Source organism: Ranitomeya variabilis, chromosome 5 (assembly GCF_051348905.1).
Source record: "Ranitomeya variabilis isolate aRanVar5 chromosome 5, aRanVar5.hap1, whole genome shotgun sequence".
NCBI classification, from domain to species: domain Eukaryota; kingdom Metazoa; phylum Chordata; class Amphibia; order Anura; family Dendrobatidae; genus Ranitomeya; species Ranitomeya variabilis.
The window spans coordinates 427,202,044-427,220,297 of NC_135236.1; the positions used below are offsets into that span (position 1 = coordinate 427,202,044).

The following is an 18,254-nucleotide window of genomic DNA, read 5'->3' on the forward strand; positions in this document are numbered from 1 at the left end:
GTCACCGCTGTGCTCTGCTTTGACACAGTCAGTGCAGGAAGCTCTCGGCAGCAGCGCAGCATTAGCAAGCGCTCCTGCCGAAAGCAGTTTTAACCCTGTGGACGCCGGGGGACGTGACAGACATCAGAAGGTGAGTATGTAGTGTTTTGTTTTTTTTTTTTACTTTTTTTTACTTTTACAATGGTAACCAGGGTAAATATCGGGTTACTAAGCGCGGCCCTGCACTTAGTAACCCGATGTTTACCCTGGTTACCCGGGTGCTGCAGGGGGACTTCGGCATCGTTGAAGACAGTTTCAACGATGCCGAAGTCGTTCCTCTGATCGTTGGTCGCTGGAGAGAGCTATCTGTGTGACAGCTCCCCAGTGACCTAAACAGCGACGCTGCAGCGATCGGCTCGTTGTCTATATTGCTGCAGCGTTGCTGAGTGTGACGGTACCTTAACATTGCTAAACTCCACTAGTCCGACCACACTCCCTCCTTTGATAAGCAGCTCACTGTTTATGGACTTTGTACATGGAGAGCCTGGTAGGGGCGTGGTTAGCTTTTTCAGCTCTGCTGCCTTCTAAATCTAAAAGCTCTGATTGTGTCAGAACTGCTGCACCCAGCAATATAAGTAATACATCATCTCAGATGAGGTAGCAAAAACCTGCGACAGATTCTCTTTAAAGGGAACCTGTCACCCCGTTTTTTCCGTATGAGATAAAAATACTGTTAAATAGGGCCTGAGCTGTGCATTACAATAGTGTATTTTATGGACCCCGATTCCCCACCTATGCTGCCGAAATACGTTACCTAAGTAGCCGTTTTCGCCTGTCAATCAGGCTGGTCTGGTCAGATGGGCGTGGTGTCTTCCCACAGATCTTGCTTATTTTTCCGTTGGTGGCGTAGTGGTTTGCGCATACCCAAGTCCAGAATCCACTGCACAGGGGAGGGAAAAGAGCGCGATCTGCGCTATTCCCCTGGTGATCGGTGGGGGCGGCCATCTTCCTGTGGCCGCGCGTGTGCAGATGGAGCGCTCTGCTGCCCGGGGCTTCAGGACAAAGGCCGCGGGATGCCGCGCGTGCGCAGATGGAGATCGCGGCGGCCATTTTCCTGAAGCCGAGATGCGAACTCTGCTTCAGGAAAATGGCCGCCGCGATCTCCATCTGCGCACGCGCGGCATCCCGCGGCCATTTTCCTGAAGCCCCGTGCAGCAGAGCGCTCCATCTGCGCACGTGCGGCCACAGGAAGATGGCCGCCCCCACCGATCACCAGGGGAATAGCGCAGATGCGCTCTTTTCCCTCCCCTGTGCAGTGGATTCTGGACTTGGGCATGCGCAAACCACTACGCCACCAACGGAAAAATAAGCAAGATCTGGGGGAAGACACCACACCCATCTGACCAGACCAGCCTGATTGACAGGCGAAAACGGCTACTTTGGTAACGTATTTCGGCAGCATAGGTGGGGAATCGGGGTCCACAAAATAAACTATTGTAATGCACAGCTCAGGCCCTATTTAACAGTATTTTTATCTCATACGGAAAAAACGGGGTGACAGGTTCCCTTTAAGGTGCAAACCAATAGTAACCCTCAAGAACAGAATGGCTAGATTGAACATTGCTGGAAAACAAAAACAAAGTTTTGGAACAAGTTCTATGGGCAGATAAAACCAAGATTAACATACACTTCTATCCCAGTATTTTTAGTATATGTAAAAGTGAAGGAAGAACTTGTGATCCAAAGCATAGGGTCATCGGGTGACGATCATGGTGAAAGTTGCTTTATTGAACAGGAAAATATGGCTGCCAATGGATCGTCAGAATATAGCTGGGCTCTATTGCTGAGCTGGCTGTCAGTCAGTGCCTAAGCTGCCACTCTGACTGAAAGCCCAAGGCAGCCGGGAGGAACTAAGTTTATTTCTCGCTTGCAGCTGGGCTCTCAATGTGCACACTGAACAGCTTCAGAACAATATTAATCTGCAGATTAACCCCATATCTGCAGGTTAATAGCATTTTTTTACGTGACAGGTTCCCTTTAAGGTAAAGTTATCGAATATTATTTTTTATTGGCCGGGTCACGTTCGCTGATCTCAACCTGATCGAGCATGGCTTTAATGGAAGGTGTCCATACATATTAGATAACTGTTGGATTTTCCTCTCCCATGTATCCTTGGCTCAGATGCACATGCTCATACATGAGCTCTGATTGGGATGAGGGGAAGAAGCTGCTACCTGTGGATTGGGTATTGAAATTACTTTGTCAAGGGAGAGTCCATAACCCCCACACATATAATAAAATTGACCAGATCTGCCCATATATCCGTCTTGGCTGATAATGCTCTAGTGTGTAGGCATCTTTACTGTGGGCAAACCTAAGGCAGAAAGGCGCACAAACAGAAACTGAAGATGTCTGCAGTGACGCTCTGGCAAAGGCTCTCCAAGTAAGAAACTGAGTATCTGGTGCTGCCCATGCAATCCCGGCTTCAAATATATCTGTAACTCCTAATCGAATAATGCAAATTTTTCGAAAACACCTTCAATTAAAGCTTAATGTCTACACTTTATTCACATCTCTGTGTCTGTTCCAAATTTACTATACTGGTGTAAAGAGGCAAATTATGTTACCGTCCAAATACTTCTGGACCCAACTGTATATGCTTGACCAATGGGTGGAGTTCGCCTAATAATCATACAACTCTCTTTATATTTACCATATCTTGTTGTTAACATCCTTTTATGTTCTGTACCCATCTTAGGATATGTTCAGGGGATGAGCGATTTACTCTCACCAGTTTTGTACGTTATGGAGAATGAAGTTGATGCCTTTTGGTGCTTTGTATCGTACATGGATCAAATGGTAAAAGTACAGCTAATGATACATTTGCAATTTTATGTGCAAACTATTTGCTGTTAATTTTTTTTTAAAGCATATATACTTTGAATTGGTCCATTTTCCTTTTTGTAATTTTTAAAATGTAAAAGGTGAAATTATTATTATTATTTTTTTTTTTTTAATTATTTTTTTTGCCTAAAATAAAAAGGAAATGTGTCATATTTAACTTTGACCCTTTTAGAGATCACTTAATCTTCCACTTGCATAATTGTTCACAATAACAGTAATTTTGACCAGGGGTGCCCAAACTTTTACATGCCAATGTGTGTGTATGTGTGTGTGTGTGAAGATAGAGAGAGATATATATATATATATATATATATATATATATATATATATATATATATATATATATATATATATATATATATATATATATATATATATATATATATATATATTTATATTTATGTATGTATGTATATATATACTAGCTATTGAACCCGTTCTACGCCCGGGTGGCGAGCATTTATGTTGGTATATGGTCTCCATCCTGGTATGTGGTGCTTCCATCCTGCTCCCTAATCTTGTCATGTGCTGCAACCTCTTGCACCCCCATCCTGTCATGTGCAGCCCCCATTTTGTTTTTTGCACCTCCATCTTGTCATGTGCTTCTCTCTTCCTGAGCCCTCATCCTGTTATGTGCTCCCATCCTGCGCCCCCATCCTATCATGTGGTGCTCCTCATCCTGTGCCCCCATGCTGTCATGTGCTGCTCCCATCCTGCACCATAATTCTGTCATGTGCTACTCTCATCCTGCGCCCCATACTGTCATGTGCTCCCATCCTGCGCCCCCATCCTGTCATGTGCTGCTGCCATCCTGCGCCCCCATGCTGTCATGTGCTGCTCCCATCCTGCACCATAATTCTGTCATGTGCTACTCTCTTCCTGAGCCCTCATCCTGTCATGTGCTCCCATCCTGCGCCCCCATCCTGTCATGTGCTGCTGCCATCCTGCACCCCCATGCTGTCATGTGCTGCTCCCATCCTGCACCCCCATGCTGTCATGTGCTGCTCCCATCCTGCGCCCCATTCTTTCATGTGCTGCATCCATCCTGCGCCCCCATTCTGTAATGTGCTGCTTCCATCCTGCGCCCCCATCCTGTCATATGCTGCTGCCATCCTGCACCCCCATGCTGTCATGTGCTGCTCCCATCCTGCGCCCCCATTCTGTCATGTGCTGCTCCCATCCTGCGCCCCATTCTTTCATGTGCTGCATCCATCCTGCGCCCCCATTCTGTAATGTGCTGCTTCCATCCTGCGCCCCCATCCTGTCATATGCTGCTGCCATCCTGCACCCCCATGCTGTCATGTGCTGCTCCCATCCTGCGCCCCCATTCTGTCATGTGCTGCTCTCATCCTGCGCCCCATTCTTTCATGTGCTGCATCCATCCTGCGCCCCCATTCTGTTATGTGCTGCATCCATCCTGCGCCCCCATCCTGTTATGTGCTGCTGCCATCCTGCACCCCCATGCTGTCATGTGCTGCTCCCATCCTGCGCCCCCATTCTGTCATGTGGTGCTCCCATCCTGCACCCCCATGCTGTCATGTGCTCCCATCCTGCGCCCCCATTCTGTCATGTGCTGCTCTCATCCTGCGCCCCATTCTTTCATGTGCTGCATCCATCCTGCGCCCCCATTCTGTTATGTGCTGCATCCATCCTGCGCCCCCATCCTGTTATGTGCTGCTGCCATCCTGCACCCCCATGCTGTCATGTGCTGCTCCCATCCTGCGCCCCCATTCTGTCATGTGGTGCTCCCATCCTGCACCCCCATGCTGTCATGTGCTCCCATCCTGCGCCCCCGTTCTGTCATGTGCTGCTTCCATCCTGCGCACCAATTCTTTCATGTGCTCCACCCATCCTGCGCATCCATTCTGTAATGTGCTGCTCCCATCCTGCGCCCCGTTCTGTCATGTACTCCTCCCACCTTGCGCCCCAGTTCTGTCATGTGCTCCTCCCATCCTGCACCCCAGTTCTGTCATGTGCTTCCATCCTGCGCCCCCATTCTGTAATATGCTGCTCCCATCCATATACCCCGTATGCTGCTCCATAAAGGGTGGTGGCCCCCATAAGATGCTCCATATTATATGCCCCGTATGCTGCTCCATAAAAGTTGATGGCCCCCATAAGATGCTCCATAGTATAATATGCCCCGTATGCTGCTCCATAAAAGTTGATGGCCCCATAAGATGCTCCATAGTATTATATGCCCCGTATGCTGCTGCGATGTAAAAATAAAATAAAAAACATACTCCCCTATCACCGCTGAGTGCCGGGGGCCTGAGCAGGCGGGGGGACATCGGCGCGCTATGGGGGTCTGGTGCCGGTATCGCCGTTGGCTCAGGCCCCCGGCACATGCTATATTCACCTGTCCCCCGTTCCACCGCAGTGCACCGCTGTTTCTTCCGGGTGCTCTGGCTGTGACTGTTCAGTCAGAGGGCGGCGCCGGCGCGCACTAATCGTTTCATGGCGCCCTCTAACCTGAATATCACAGGAAGAGAACGCAGAAGATGGTGGCGCGCAGCGGTGGAATGGGGGACATGTGAATATAGCATACTCGCCCTCCTGGCACGTCCCTGCTTCTCCATCGGAGATCGCGGTATGCATTCAGTGCTTACGCATACCGCGATCTCATCTGGGCTTCGTCACTATGTGGGGTCCAGACTGCGCAGGAGCTTGCGCAGTCTGTAAAGTGGTGTGACAGAGTCACGCTCCCAGCGTTATATTATATATATAAAAAATATATATATTTAGGATGCCAAGGAAATGCATGGTAAAAATTAAGTAGCAAGTTTTTAAAGGTATTACCTCCTAATTTTGTTCCTTTTTGGTTATAGTTATTTTATAATTTTTTTTTTTTTTTATTAGTCGATTAGTTATCATTTACTGGTTGCTCAATGGCACATCATATTGCAGTTTTAAATGTTTGTTTAGTATTTATCATGCATATCCCGCGTTATGTATGGTATGTTATGCCATTTACCGATCAGCGAAAAACTGAACTGACTGCTACACTGCTACTAAGTACTGCTTACTGCCATTCTATGTTTTTTGAATTATAAATAGTATATCCAGTTAAAGATATGATGACAAACTGAGTGGTTATTGTGTGTACAATATTGAGGAAAATGATAAACATGGAATAATTCACATGCCTTGAGCAAGTGGTAAAGCTAAATTTAATGTCAACAAATTTTACATGGTGAATCCTTATGCCAAAAGGAACAAATCTGAGGCGTAAGACTTGCCTATTTGCAAAGTTCATTTTTCCTTGGCACCCTAATATATATTATTATTATTATTATTATTATTATTATTATTATTATTTATATAGCACCATTAATTCCTTGGTGCTGTACATATATATATACAGTATGTATACATTTTTCTTTATACAGCAGTCCATTTATATTTAGTTATTAGAGTGTAACCCTCGAAAGCCAGTCCATTTTTCACCTTCTTATAACTTTGTTTCAGTTCTATGGGATTTTACAAAAATAGCAAACTCTATTCATCCTCCCCAGGCCCAGACCAAGCCAGTTGCTGAGCCCAGTGATAGGCTGCAGCTCTGTAGACATTACAGCATCACTGGGAAAACCTGTTTAAGGCCATGTGCACACGTTCAGTATTTTTTGCGTTTTTTTCGCTATAAAAACGTGATAAAAACGCAAAAAAAACGCTAACATATGCCTCCCATTATTTTCAGGGTATTCCTCATTTTTTGTGCAAATGTTGCATTTTTATCCGCGAAAAAATCGCATCGCGGAAAAATAAGCAACATGTTCATTAAATTTGTGGAATTGCGGGGTTCCGCACACCTAGGAATGCATTGATCTGCTTACTTCCCGCACGGGGCTGTGCGCACCATGCGGGAAGTAAGCAGATTATGTGCGGTTGGTACCCAGGGTGGAGGAGAGGAGACTCTCCTCCACGGACTGGGCACCATATAATTGGTAAAAAAAAAAAGAATTAAAATAAAAAATAGTGATATACTCACCTTCGATGGCCCCGGAGTCTTCCCGCCTCTCCGGTGCATGCTGCCGCTTCCGTTCCTATAGCTGGTGTGTGGTGAAGGACCTGCGATGACGTCGCGGTCTTGTGATTGGTCGCGAGACCGGTCATGTGACCGCTCACGTGACCGCGACATCATGGAAGGTCCAGCACACACACATCATCTATTGGAACGGACGCCGCTGAGGAGATCGGCTGTCTGCAGGTGAGTATAACCATTTTTTTAATTACTTTTAAACATTCAATCTTTTACTATTGATGCTGCATAGACAGCATCTATAATAAAAAGTTGGTCACACTTGTCAAACAATATGTTTGACAAGTGTGACCAACCTGTCAGTCAGTTTTCCAAGCGATGCTACAGATCGCTTGGAAAACTTTAGCATTCTGCTAGCTGATTTCGCTTGCAAAATGCTAAAAAAAAAACGCGAAAAAAATGGGAAAAAAACGCAAAAAAAAAATGCGGATTTCTTGCAGAAAATTTCCGGTTTTCTTCAGGAAATTTCTGCAAGAAATCCTGACGTGTGCACATACCCTAAAGCCCTCAAAAAACTCCCCCTGCTCTCCTGATAGCTCCTATTGTGCTATTGGTTCACAGTATGGTGCAGGTTTAGTAAGTGTTCACTTGTCAACTGGTTCCCCCATATGGGGATTTAATCAAGTTTATATAGTAGCTTGGTTTAGATTTTGTGCAAATCGATTTGCAGGACCCTGTCCAGTGGTTAGGTCGCAATCTCTGGCTGCTGGACAGTAGCACTGAAAACCATCTCCTGGCATTAGTCCATAATTTGATTAACCGTCCCGGCACAACGTCATATGTGCATAATTCGACAACCACAACGTTGCCCCATGTTCTCTAATCAAATGAAGACCCTGAATGTTGGGATGTTGTCGGGCTCCTGTCCTGGTGCCAAAGATTACTGATCTGGCTGTTGGGTTGGGTTTTGTTACTAACCAACATTGTATTCAATTTTTTTTCTTTGCTCAGCATCAAAACTTTGAAGAACAAATGCAGGGAATGAAAACGCAGTTGGTCCAGTTGAGTACTTTGCTGCGGCTTCTGGACAGTGGCTTTTGTAGTTATTTAGGTATGTATATATCAGTGTCACTGTGTTTGTTTATTAGGAACCATAGAACAATTGTTCTAAACTGGTTCTATAACCTTATGAACACAAAGGTTGGAAACATATATGTAGAACTGGAATTTACGGTGTAGTCCAAAGTGCTGAGCAGTGGTTTGCCGAGACAACATAATGAAAAGATCTGTTACCTACCATTTTTCTCTATAATTTTAGGATACTGTATTAACAATTTTTTTCTCATGAAAAAGGAAGGCAGTTTTGTTCCCACCATTTTTTTTGCCCCCATTTTTGTGACTTTTCGCACATTTCACTGCTGTTCAAAAGTGGATCAGGTTGTGAGAAGTCACAAAAATTGGCCGGCCATAATTAAACGGGGTGGAGCCACATAGTTTCAACAGATTTTAGATATAATTTATATTATGTAGATGTAATTTTTCATCTTTGAAACAGCCCAGATGTGCCCCATTTGGCTCATTTTACTCCTATGCACTTCGGAAGGTAGTCTTGGTAATTGTTCCCCTTTGAGTACATCTATCCAATATTCTATTCTGATGACCCATAAAATCGCTGGAACGGTGTGGATAAGGGTGTCTGAAAATGCTTTCCCTTTTATGAATAGGATTACAATGCTTACGTGCCGAATATATGGCCTCTGGTTTCAGCAGGCAGATATACGCTGCACCATCCTAGGTCGCAGCTAACCTTTAGGGATATGTCCATTTCACCCTAATCTTAGGTTGGCTATCATTTTATCTCTAATATGCCAACAACCTACTTTGTAATTTATACCGATATCGTTTTGGGTTTTTTTTAAATCTAGAATCTCAGGACTCTGGTTATCTGTATTTCTGTTTCCGGTGGCTTCTGATACGATTTAAAAGGGAATTCAGTTTCCATGATATACTCCGAGTGTGGGAGGTAAGCGCCAGTGGATTTTCACCCAATATATGCAGCATGCATCAGAAAACAAACAAGTTTTATCTAAAATACGACCCTGCATTGAGTCTGTATATGGCGAACTCAGGCTTCCAAAATGGTTAAGCGATGTGGAACTAATCGTAAGCTGCTTCATTTTGTGCAAAACGCAACAGATGAAAAGGTGAAGAGGACCAATGACTTGCTCTCTGTCTGAGCTGCTCATTTGTATTCATAGATTTTGAATGTAAATGACTCCCGGATTCTCATCATCCAGTGAAAGGTTGTAAACTGTTTTCAACAATTTTATAGGTAATGTGGACAGACTTGCCGTGTCAGAATTTCCATCTGCTCATTTGCTGCGCTATACTAGAGTCTGAGAAAAAGAAAATAATGGATGGGGACTTTGGCTTCAATGAGATTCTGAAGGTATGTCAATGTTGTAATAACACGGTGTACAGTATTAAATGGAATTACAGTGCATGAATCATACCTGGGTTAAACTGCTCTAACGTCCTCTTAGTAATGTCTTTACACTGTGCTGCCTCCATTCGCTGCCTCCTAATGTATGACTATCAGTACTCAGCCATCCATCTCACTTTGCAGCTTGATACTGTACGGAGACATCTCACAAGTCATTCTGCCTCGTCTGCCCATTGCACAATTCTATTTTACAGATCTCTTATCTTTTTTTTTTTCTATTCTAGATATCTATATTGCTGTTTTTCAATAGCCGATAACCCCTCTGTTTGACTCCATTGCACCATAAATAAGGTTGTCGGGGATTCATCTGACCCTAGTTCTGCTATGTTACATACTTGTTACACTAGGCACATAGAAGGGATTCATCTGAAAGCCACCATTAACTCTCATTTTGTTTTTTAGCACATCAATGAACTTTCCATGAAGCTCGACGTAAATGATGTTCTCTGTAAAGCGGAAGCAATCTCCTTGCAGATGATGAAATGCAAGGTATTACAATGTAGTCTGTGACCTTTACAGTTTTAACAGTGTTACTATCTCATTCTGCAGAAAGAAGGAAATTTTAACTCTCTGGAGCCACAGGGCAATTCTGTTAGTTGCTCTGGAAAGGTTAATATTATGGTTATGTGACGGTGTATCTGAACTGATGGATCCTTAGAAAACGACGTGTCTTTAATTAATTACAAAAATGACAGACTTGTGCACCAATCATACAGATGGCAAGAGTTGTACACTTGTGTCTGCTGGTGCTCATGGATAAAGATACTAGCTAGCAGGTTTAGCAATCCCTGGTATTAAAGAGGTTGTCCGGCCTTGGGTTACAAGTCTGCTGTCACTCGATGTGACTGCAGACTTGTCAATTCGGACATTGCGCGCACTCTGGTTGGTGGTCATGTGACTGCAAGTTTTCGATTTGCATACTTCCAGCCACATTCCTACTAGACTTGTCCAGCCTCGCTCAATACACTTGCATTGAATGAGGCTGCGCCCATCTAGGCGGCATGTGATCGCATGTATGCAAATCATATACTTGTGGTTACGGCATCTGCATCGGAGAATCCTCACAGTGCCCGTTGTGAGGATTCTCAAGTCTGCAGTCACAAAGTGTGACTGCGGACTTGTACCTTAAGGCTCAACAACCGCTTTAAGTAGTCAAAAAAAAAAATGTGACAAAACCAGCTCACCTACTAGGCATTTGTTGTGGGGAAGCCCGGATGACGTGCAGTCTTCACGTGAAGCAATAGAACAAATAGAGGAGAAAATCCAGCTTCCAAAAATATCAAAATTTATTGAAGATAAAATCCAGAGTCCAAAAACATGGTTCACAGGAGAAGAAATAGCAGCAAGCTACATGTTTCGAACAATAAGTTCTTTTTCAAAGCTGCTCACCATGCACCAGAGTGAGGTTTAAATAGCAGCTGTGAAAATCACAGTGAATCACTCCACCACCTGATGCAACAGTGATTATATACAATAAAAACGCAAAAATATCACAAAAAAACAAAGAAATATATAATATACATATGTAAAACATATAGTACAACTAGACAATGTGGATCTCTCAGTAATGAAACATAATTTCCTTGCGAGCATTTAAGCCCATGGGATAGCAAGTGTTAAGGTAAAACATCCAATAAGCTTCACGCGTCATTAGACGTCTCTTCAAGTCTCCTCCTCTGGCTGTCATCCCAAGCTTCTCAATGCCGACAACCCGAAGGAATGCAGTATTTCTTTGATGACTGGTAATAAAATGCTTAGAGGCATGAGACACAGAACGATTATTATTAGTAACCACAACAATATCAGTGATATGTTCAGAGATACGCGTCTTTAACATGCGAGTGGTACAACCTATGTAACTTAATTTGCATTTAATGCATGTTATCATATAAACCACATTCTTGCTATTGCAGTTAATAAATTGCAATCTTGCAATTTTTGCAATCTTCAGGCTGTCAGGTGATTGCAAAAAAGGCTACTACTTTGTCTGACATTCTCTCACCCAGCCTATTTAAATCCAGTAAAGTCTCCCATACATGGTTACACCATATAGGCTTTTATCACTGTGGTGCTTCTAAATGTCGCACATGTGCCCATTCCGTTGTCACGCATTCTTTTACTGATAGCAGTGATAAACAAGAACATAAAATCCAGCAATTTATTAACTGCAATAGCAAGAATGTGGTTTATATGATAACATGCATTAAATGCAAATTAAGTTACATAGGTTGTACCACTCGCATGTTAAAGACGCGTATCTCTGAACATATCACTGATATTGTTGTGGTTACTAATAATAATCGTTCTGTGTCTCATGCCTCTAAGCATTTTATTACCAGTCATCAAAGAAATACTGCATTCCTTCGGGTTGTCGGCATTGAGAAGCTTGGGATGACAGCCAGAGGAGGAGACTTGAAGAGACGTCTAATGACGCGTGAAGCTTATTGGATGTTTTACCTTAACACTTGCTATCCCATGGGCTTAAATGCTCGCAAGGAAATTATGTTTCATTACTGAGAGATCCACATTGTCTAGTTGTACTATATGTTTTACATATGTATATTATATATTTCTTTGTTTTTTTGTGATATTTTTGCGTTTTTATTGTATATAATCACTGCTGCATCAGGTGGTGGAGTGATTCACTGTGATTTTCACAGCTGCTATTTAAACCTCACTCTGGTGCATGGTGAGCAGCTTTGAAAAAGAACTTATTGTTCGAAACATGTAGCTTGCTGCTATTTCTTCTCCTGTGAACCATGTTTTTGGACTCTGGATTTTATCTTCAATAAATTTTGATATTTTTGGAAGCTGGATTTTCTCCTCTATTTGCTTTAAGTAGTCGCCTGTGTCAAGTATGTGTTTCTACAAGGCGCTGTCACACCTGCTTATGGGGGATATGTTGCAGAGAAGACTTCCTAGGTAGTTATGTAATACGGAAAAGGCGAAGGATTTATTATATTTGTATCCCACAAGACTGTTCTTTACTGCACATATAGTTTCGGACTTCTACCGTTGTTAAACTATACTTTAAAAGGAAGTAATATTCTGCTCTAAGAAAAGAAAAGTGTTTTTATTTAAAGCAGACAGGAATGTTTTACTATAATTTATTTTTTATTGAAAGGTGTTTTTTTTTTTTTTTTTTTTTTTTGGTTCTGTTGATTTAGTTACAAAAATGAAGGTGCGTTTGATGATATGATCCTTTCAGTTTTCGTGCATCCACTATACAACATGGCACAAATGTGGCAGATGTATGCTCAAAAATCTATGGCATCTCATAGAGTACAGTTTTCTAGCAGACCTTTCCAGCAAATTTTCAATGTTAAAGCACAGCTCGTCTTTCAAAATAAATCAAGAATAACATTCGGAAGCAATGCACAAATGAGCCAGTAGGCCCTGCCCTCCCTTACATGTACCCTAAAGTCATTTCTGAACCAACTAATCCAATGTGTAGGGGGTTTCCTAGCTTTCACTTGATGGCAAATGTGTGGGAGATAGAATCAGCCATATTGAAGTCCAAGATGACTATCCTTCTTTGTTCCCAATGGAGCTAAGCCATCTCCAGAGGTGTCTGACAGAAGCCTACTCCCCTCTCTCAGTTGAGAACCAGTGTTCAGCGGACTGCTCTCTAAAGCCACCTTATCGTCAGCACTGCTGCCCTGAGTTTGAGGGACCTTATCTATTATGTAGACTCCTCTGTAGCCTTTCTCCATTTCCAACCAAGTCACCTGACCGTGTCGTTCCCTAACACACTACTGCAAATAACGACTCATGTAATAATATGCTGGCCATAAACTAAATGTAAACTCAAGGATCACTTAATGTTAGCGGGGCATTACAACTTCCACATGGTGGATTTAGGGAGAGATAAGGTTCGGACTGATGGATCCCTTTTTTCTCAGGGAGATAAACTTAGAGAAGTCTGGCAGTCGCTTTTTCCCCTGTTTCTACTGAGAACTGGCATTTCGGTCTCGATTTATCAAGGTGTGTTCACCTGTTTTCTGGTTCTAAAACACCCTGATTTCTGGTAGAGGCACATAGCAACTCTTAATGAAGGAGGTATATCTTATTACAGTTCTGCCTTCATTAAGACTGTGCAAAGTGCTAGTCTTAGTAAATTAGGCACTTAGAGTTCATTTACACTGGTCAATTGTGCTGTTAAATGGCCAACAGCCAGTGGAGGTAATTTAATAGCCTCTTTGGATAGAAGGTTAAGGCTGGTTTCAGACTTGCGTTCGGTAGGGCTACGGATGAAAGCCTTCTTCCTCCGTTAAGCCCCGCCCACTGCTGCGCCTTTTCCTTCAGCTCCGACTATGTCTGCATGCATCCTGAGTACCCTATCTTTAACATTGGGTACACAGGCCATACGTATGTATGCAGATGCCTCAGCATGCGTCGCTTTGACGCTGTGCTGAACTGCGTCGAACGCAACATGTTGCATCTTGATGCTGTCAGCGCAGCGTCAAAACGACGCATGCGGAGGCATCGGCATACATCCACATGACCTGCGTACCCAATGTTAAAGATAGGGTACTCAGGACGCATGCAGATGTAGGCGGAGCTGAAGGAAGAGGTGCCACAGTAGGCGGGGCCTCACGGAGGAAGAAGGCTTTCATCCGGAGCCCTGCCGAACGCTAGTGTGAAACTAGCCTAATACGATCGTTCTGTGCCATAGTTTCCTTGTTCTGAGCAGCCCATGTCCCGTTCAGTCAAGAATAAAAAATCATTTCACCCTACGAACGAATGTTTAGTTTGGTCAGTTTTGTGATTAGTCTACACTGCCTGATTATCAGATTCCTAAGAATTTTCCAGTGTACATGCAACCTTAGCCCAGCATGCACTTGCTTGCGGGAGGGGACAGGAGAGATTGCAGTCTGTCAAACAAGTGTTTATTAAGGTGTGTGGCCAATCACTGCAAAGTTTAAATGACTTGTGTTACTGACCCAGCTATATAGGAAAAAATGACTACATACTACTTCCCATAAAAGAAGTATTACTCGTCAGATGTCCTCTGACACTAGTCCTCCTACAGGATGGAAAGGAGCACATGGTGACCCGCCCTGAACACTCCATTGAGCCAAGCAGATGGACTCTGGTCTGCTCCTAAGCTGACACATTCCCAGTTCTGTGGCTCTGGGGTCAGAACTAAGCAGCACGAAGAGATTTCAGCACACTGACAATCGCCTGCTCTTATTCAGAGTATTTGAGTATTTTGTGAAGCAAAGCGTGAACGTATATACTTAATATACAATTTGGTGTCTCTCATCTAGGATTTACCTCCAGCAGTTTGTGAGGTGCTAGGACTTAAAGAAAATATGTTGCCACCAGCTATGGACCCGGCTGAAGATTGTGTTCTCCGAAAACATTACCAAAACTCCTCATCTCCGAATCGCTCAGTGCCTGCACTTCCTCCAAACGGGACTAGAAGTAACTCAAGCCGGAAACGTCTGCCAAACAGTGTTCACACACCAACCTCTGCCTGGTGAAGCTGCTCTTGTCCAGGGGCTCACAGACACTTGATTTAATACGTGATTCCGCTCTTAATCTTGGAGATTTTGGAAAACTCCAGATATTTTGTCTTTGCATTAAAGCTTTTAAGAGAAGATCTAACCCTAATGATTTGTAATTATTTTTGTAGTCAACGCTGAACCCAAATAGCTTGTCCTAATCATTCCACTATATTTAAGCAAGGAAGTAGAAATAATTTGCATATGGGACATGTTTATTATTTTTCATCCTGCTAGCATATCAGCTAATGCGTTGAGTAGCTTTAAATATGCTAAGATCCATTCTGTATGGACTAACGATTGTTAAAGCTGCACAATTACTCATGCTTCCTTCTGCATATTGGCGGAAGGGAGAACTGCAAGATTCTGGGTAGCTAGTTTATATTTCTGTCACAAAGGGGCCTTTTTTGTTTTCTCATTATAATTAACAACCATCAATAACCACAGCCACATTGATAAATAAAGTGGGAAAAGCTAAATAGCAAATTCAGCATTATCCTGTACATAGAAAGAGTTATCATTTACTGATAACCTAACAGCAGATAGTTATCAGATGGTCCATTATTCACAAAATTATACATAACTTAATTGTTTGTATGATTTAAAGGGATACTCTGGACAAAACATATACAGTCTTTGAGACCATTACTTAAATATTGCTCCTAAGGAAGTGAACAAATGTTCATAAGATGTGAGGGAATTGGAAATCTGTGGCTGTGTATTGGAGGGCTAGTGGGCGGAACAGTGTCCTGTCTAGAGCCTGACCCAGAGATACAGTGGGGAAAAAAGTATTTGATACAATTTTGAACGTTTTCCCACCTACAGATAATGGAGAGGTCTGTAATTTTTATCATCGGTACACTTCAGGTTTGAGAGACAAAATCTTTAAAAAAAAATCCAGAAAATCACATTGTATGATATATACATAATTAATTTGCATTTATTGCATGAAATGAGTATTTGATACTTTAGGAAAACCGAACTTAATATTTGGTACAGAAACCTTTGTTTGCAATTTCAAAGGTCAAATGTTTCCCGTAGTTATTGACCAAGTTTGCACACAGTGCAGTATGTATTTTGGCCAACTCCTCCATACAGATATTCTCCAGATCTTTGAAATGCTTCTTGCGGAGCCACTCCTTAGTAGCCCTGGCTGTGTGATTTGGGTCTTTGTCACGCACAAAGACCCAGCCGCAACCCATTTTTAAAGCTTTTATTGAGAGCCGGAGGTTGTTGGACAAAATATCGCATCACATGACCCCATCCATTCCTCCCTTCAACACCTTGCAGTCATCCTGTCCCCTTTGCAGAAAAGCACCATCAAAGTATGATGTTTCCCCCACCATGCTACACGGTTGGGACTCTGTTCTTGGGGTTGTACTCATCCTTCTTCCTCCTTCTATTTTGGTTTCATCTGACCACATGACCTTCTCCCATGCCTCCTCTGGATCATCTAGATGGTCATTGGCAAGCTTTAAACAAGTCTGGAAATGTGCTGGCATGAGCAGCGGGACCTTGTGTGCCTACAGGATTTTAATCCATGACGTCGTAGTGTGTTACTAACGGTAATGTTGGAGACTGTGGTCCCAGCTTTCTTTAGGTCATTGACCAGGTTCTCTCTTGTAGTTCTGGGCTGATTCCTGACCTTTCTCAGAATCATCCTTACCCCACGAGGTGAGATCTTGCATGCAGCCCCATGACAATCATCTTGCGTTTCTTCCATTTTCTAATAATTGTGCCAACAGTTGTTGCCTTCTCACCAAGCTGCTTACATATTGACCTGTAGCCCATTCCAGCCTTATGCAGGTCTACAATTTTATCCCTGGTGTCCTTAGACAGCTCTTTGGTCTTGGCCAGGGTGATGAGGTTGGAGTGTGATTGATAGTGTGGACAGGTATCTTTTATACAGGTAACGAGTTCAAACCAGAGCAATTAATACAGGTAATGAGTGCAGAGTAGGAGGGCTTCTTAAAGAATAACTAACAGGTCTACGAGAGCCAGAATTCTTGCAGGTTGGTAGGTGATCAAATACTTATTTCTTACAATAATATGCAATTTAATTATTTTAAAATTATACAATGTGATTTTCTGTTTTTTTCTTTTTTAACTGTCTCTCACAGTTGAAGTGTACCTATGATAAAACCGCTCCATTCTTTGTAGGTGGGAAAACTTGTAAAATCATCAGTGTATCAAATACTTATTTTCCCCACTGCATATAAAAGCCTAAAAAGATTCCTTATGATGTTCCCCAAAACGCTTAAAAAGAGGTAACTGTGTGTTTTATGTTTTTTTCCAGAGTGTCCACTAAGAAAATTAAGTGAACCTTTAGGATTTACACTAAATATGCCATAAACTTAATTTTACTCTTATTCTCAAGGTAGAGTTAGACCCCGTGATTGGAAACCTATTAACACGTACCATACAGCAAGGATCCCTCTACTGAATCAGCAGGACAGGCAGGAACGACAGCCATTTCACCATCAGGGCACAGAAAGTTAATGACATAAGGCTTAAGTAAATATGCTCTGTCGGATTTCAAACTTTAGGAAGAGAAGCAATTTAATTCTCGTTATAATCTTGTCTTTGGTTTTATCAGTAGAGTTATATCTTGAATTATTCACATAACCCCATATATTATTACTTCTGTGTGTATATATTATTTATAAAATTGTGTTGCAGAAATGAATTTCTTTAAAAAATTAAGCAGACTAATTCTAAAACTTGATCTCATAACCTTTTGATTGATGCTACTTTTCTGATGACTGCGGTGCATTGTGTGCGGAGCTCATTCTGTGAAAGTTGACGCCCGTTCTCAGTTCCTGCTTATCCATACCATGTATACAATTATTGTAGGTTTTCCAATGCCGTAACTAAATTTCATCTTATACAGTCATTCAAATACATCTTGCCTTTTGTCATAGTCAGCCTTCCGATGCATATGTCATGCTGCATGATTATTAGTTATGTGTCGTACATAACTAAATCCATGTATTAATTGTATAGTGGAAATTGTAAATATCAAATCTCCAGTGTAATTATTTCAACTGTAACTTTTACAAGCAGTTTGGTACTTTGCAATAAAGTTTTTCTTGAAAGTGTTTACAGCAATGATTTAAGAGTATTTGTTTTCCATGTGCAGCATTATCTGTTCATTATCTCTGCATTGTATGAAGTCATCTTGATTATTGGAACTGAGGCCTATAAAATATTGTCTCACTGAGTTTATAAAATACATGTAAATCATATTACCAGCTTTGGTGTAGCAATTATGTCTGATCTTTTAGGGCATTACATGTTCTTGCAAAGTAACTTTTCTAATCTACTTGAGGCTTTTTCCATTCTTGTTGTTTAAAGACTATGAACGCTTTTAAAGACAATCTGT

General features: G+C 42.3%; 1 protein-coding gene across 2 annotated transcripts in view; it reads left to right on the forward strand.

Annotated features, from left to right (window-relative positions):
• Positions 1-17,976, forward strand: part of TBC1D15 (TBC1 domain family member 15) — a 141,729-nt gene extending 123,753 nt beyond the window's left edge. For both annotated transcript variants that reach the window (XM_077265290.1, XM_077265291.1), the window contains 6 exons: positions 2,738-2,838; positions 7,874-7,973; positions 8,788-8,885; positions 9,195-9,311; positions 9,768-9,854; positions 14,636-17,976. In XM_077265290.1, coding sequence (XP_077121405.1) covers positions 2,738-2,838; positions 7,874-7,973; positions 8,788-8,885; positions 9,195-9,311; positions 9,768-9,854; positions 14,636-14,851 — 719 coding nt within the window. In that variant the 3' untranslated portion in view covers positions 14,852-17,976. The remainder of the gene's footprint in view (positions 1-2,737; positions 2,839-7,873; positions 7,974-8,787; positions 8,886-9,194; positions 9,312-9,767; positions 9,855-14,635) is intronic.
• Positions 17,977-18,254: the final 278 nt, after the last annotated feature.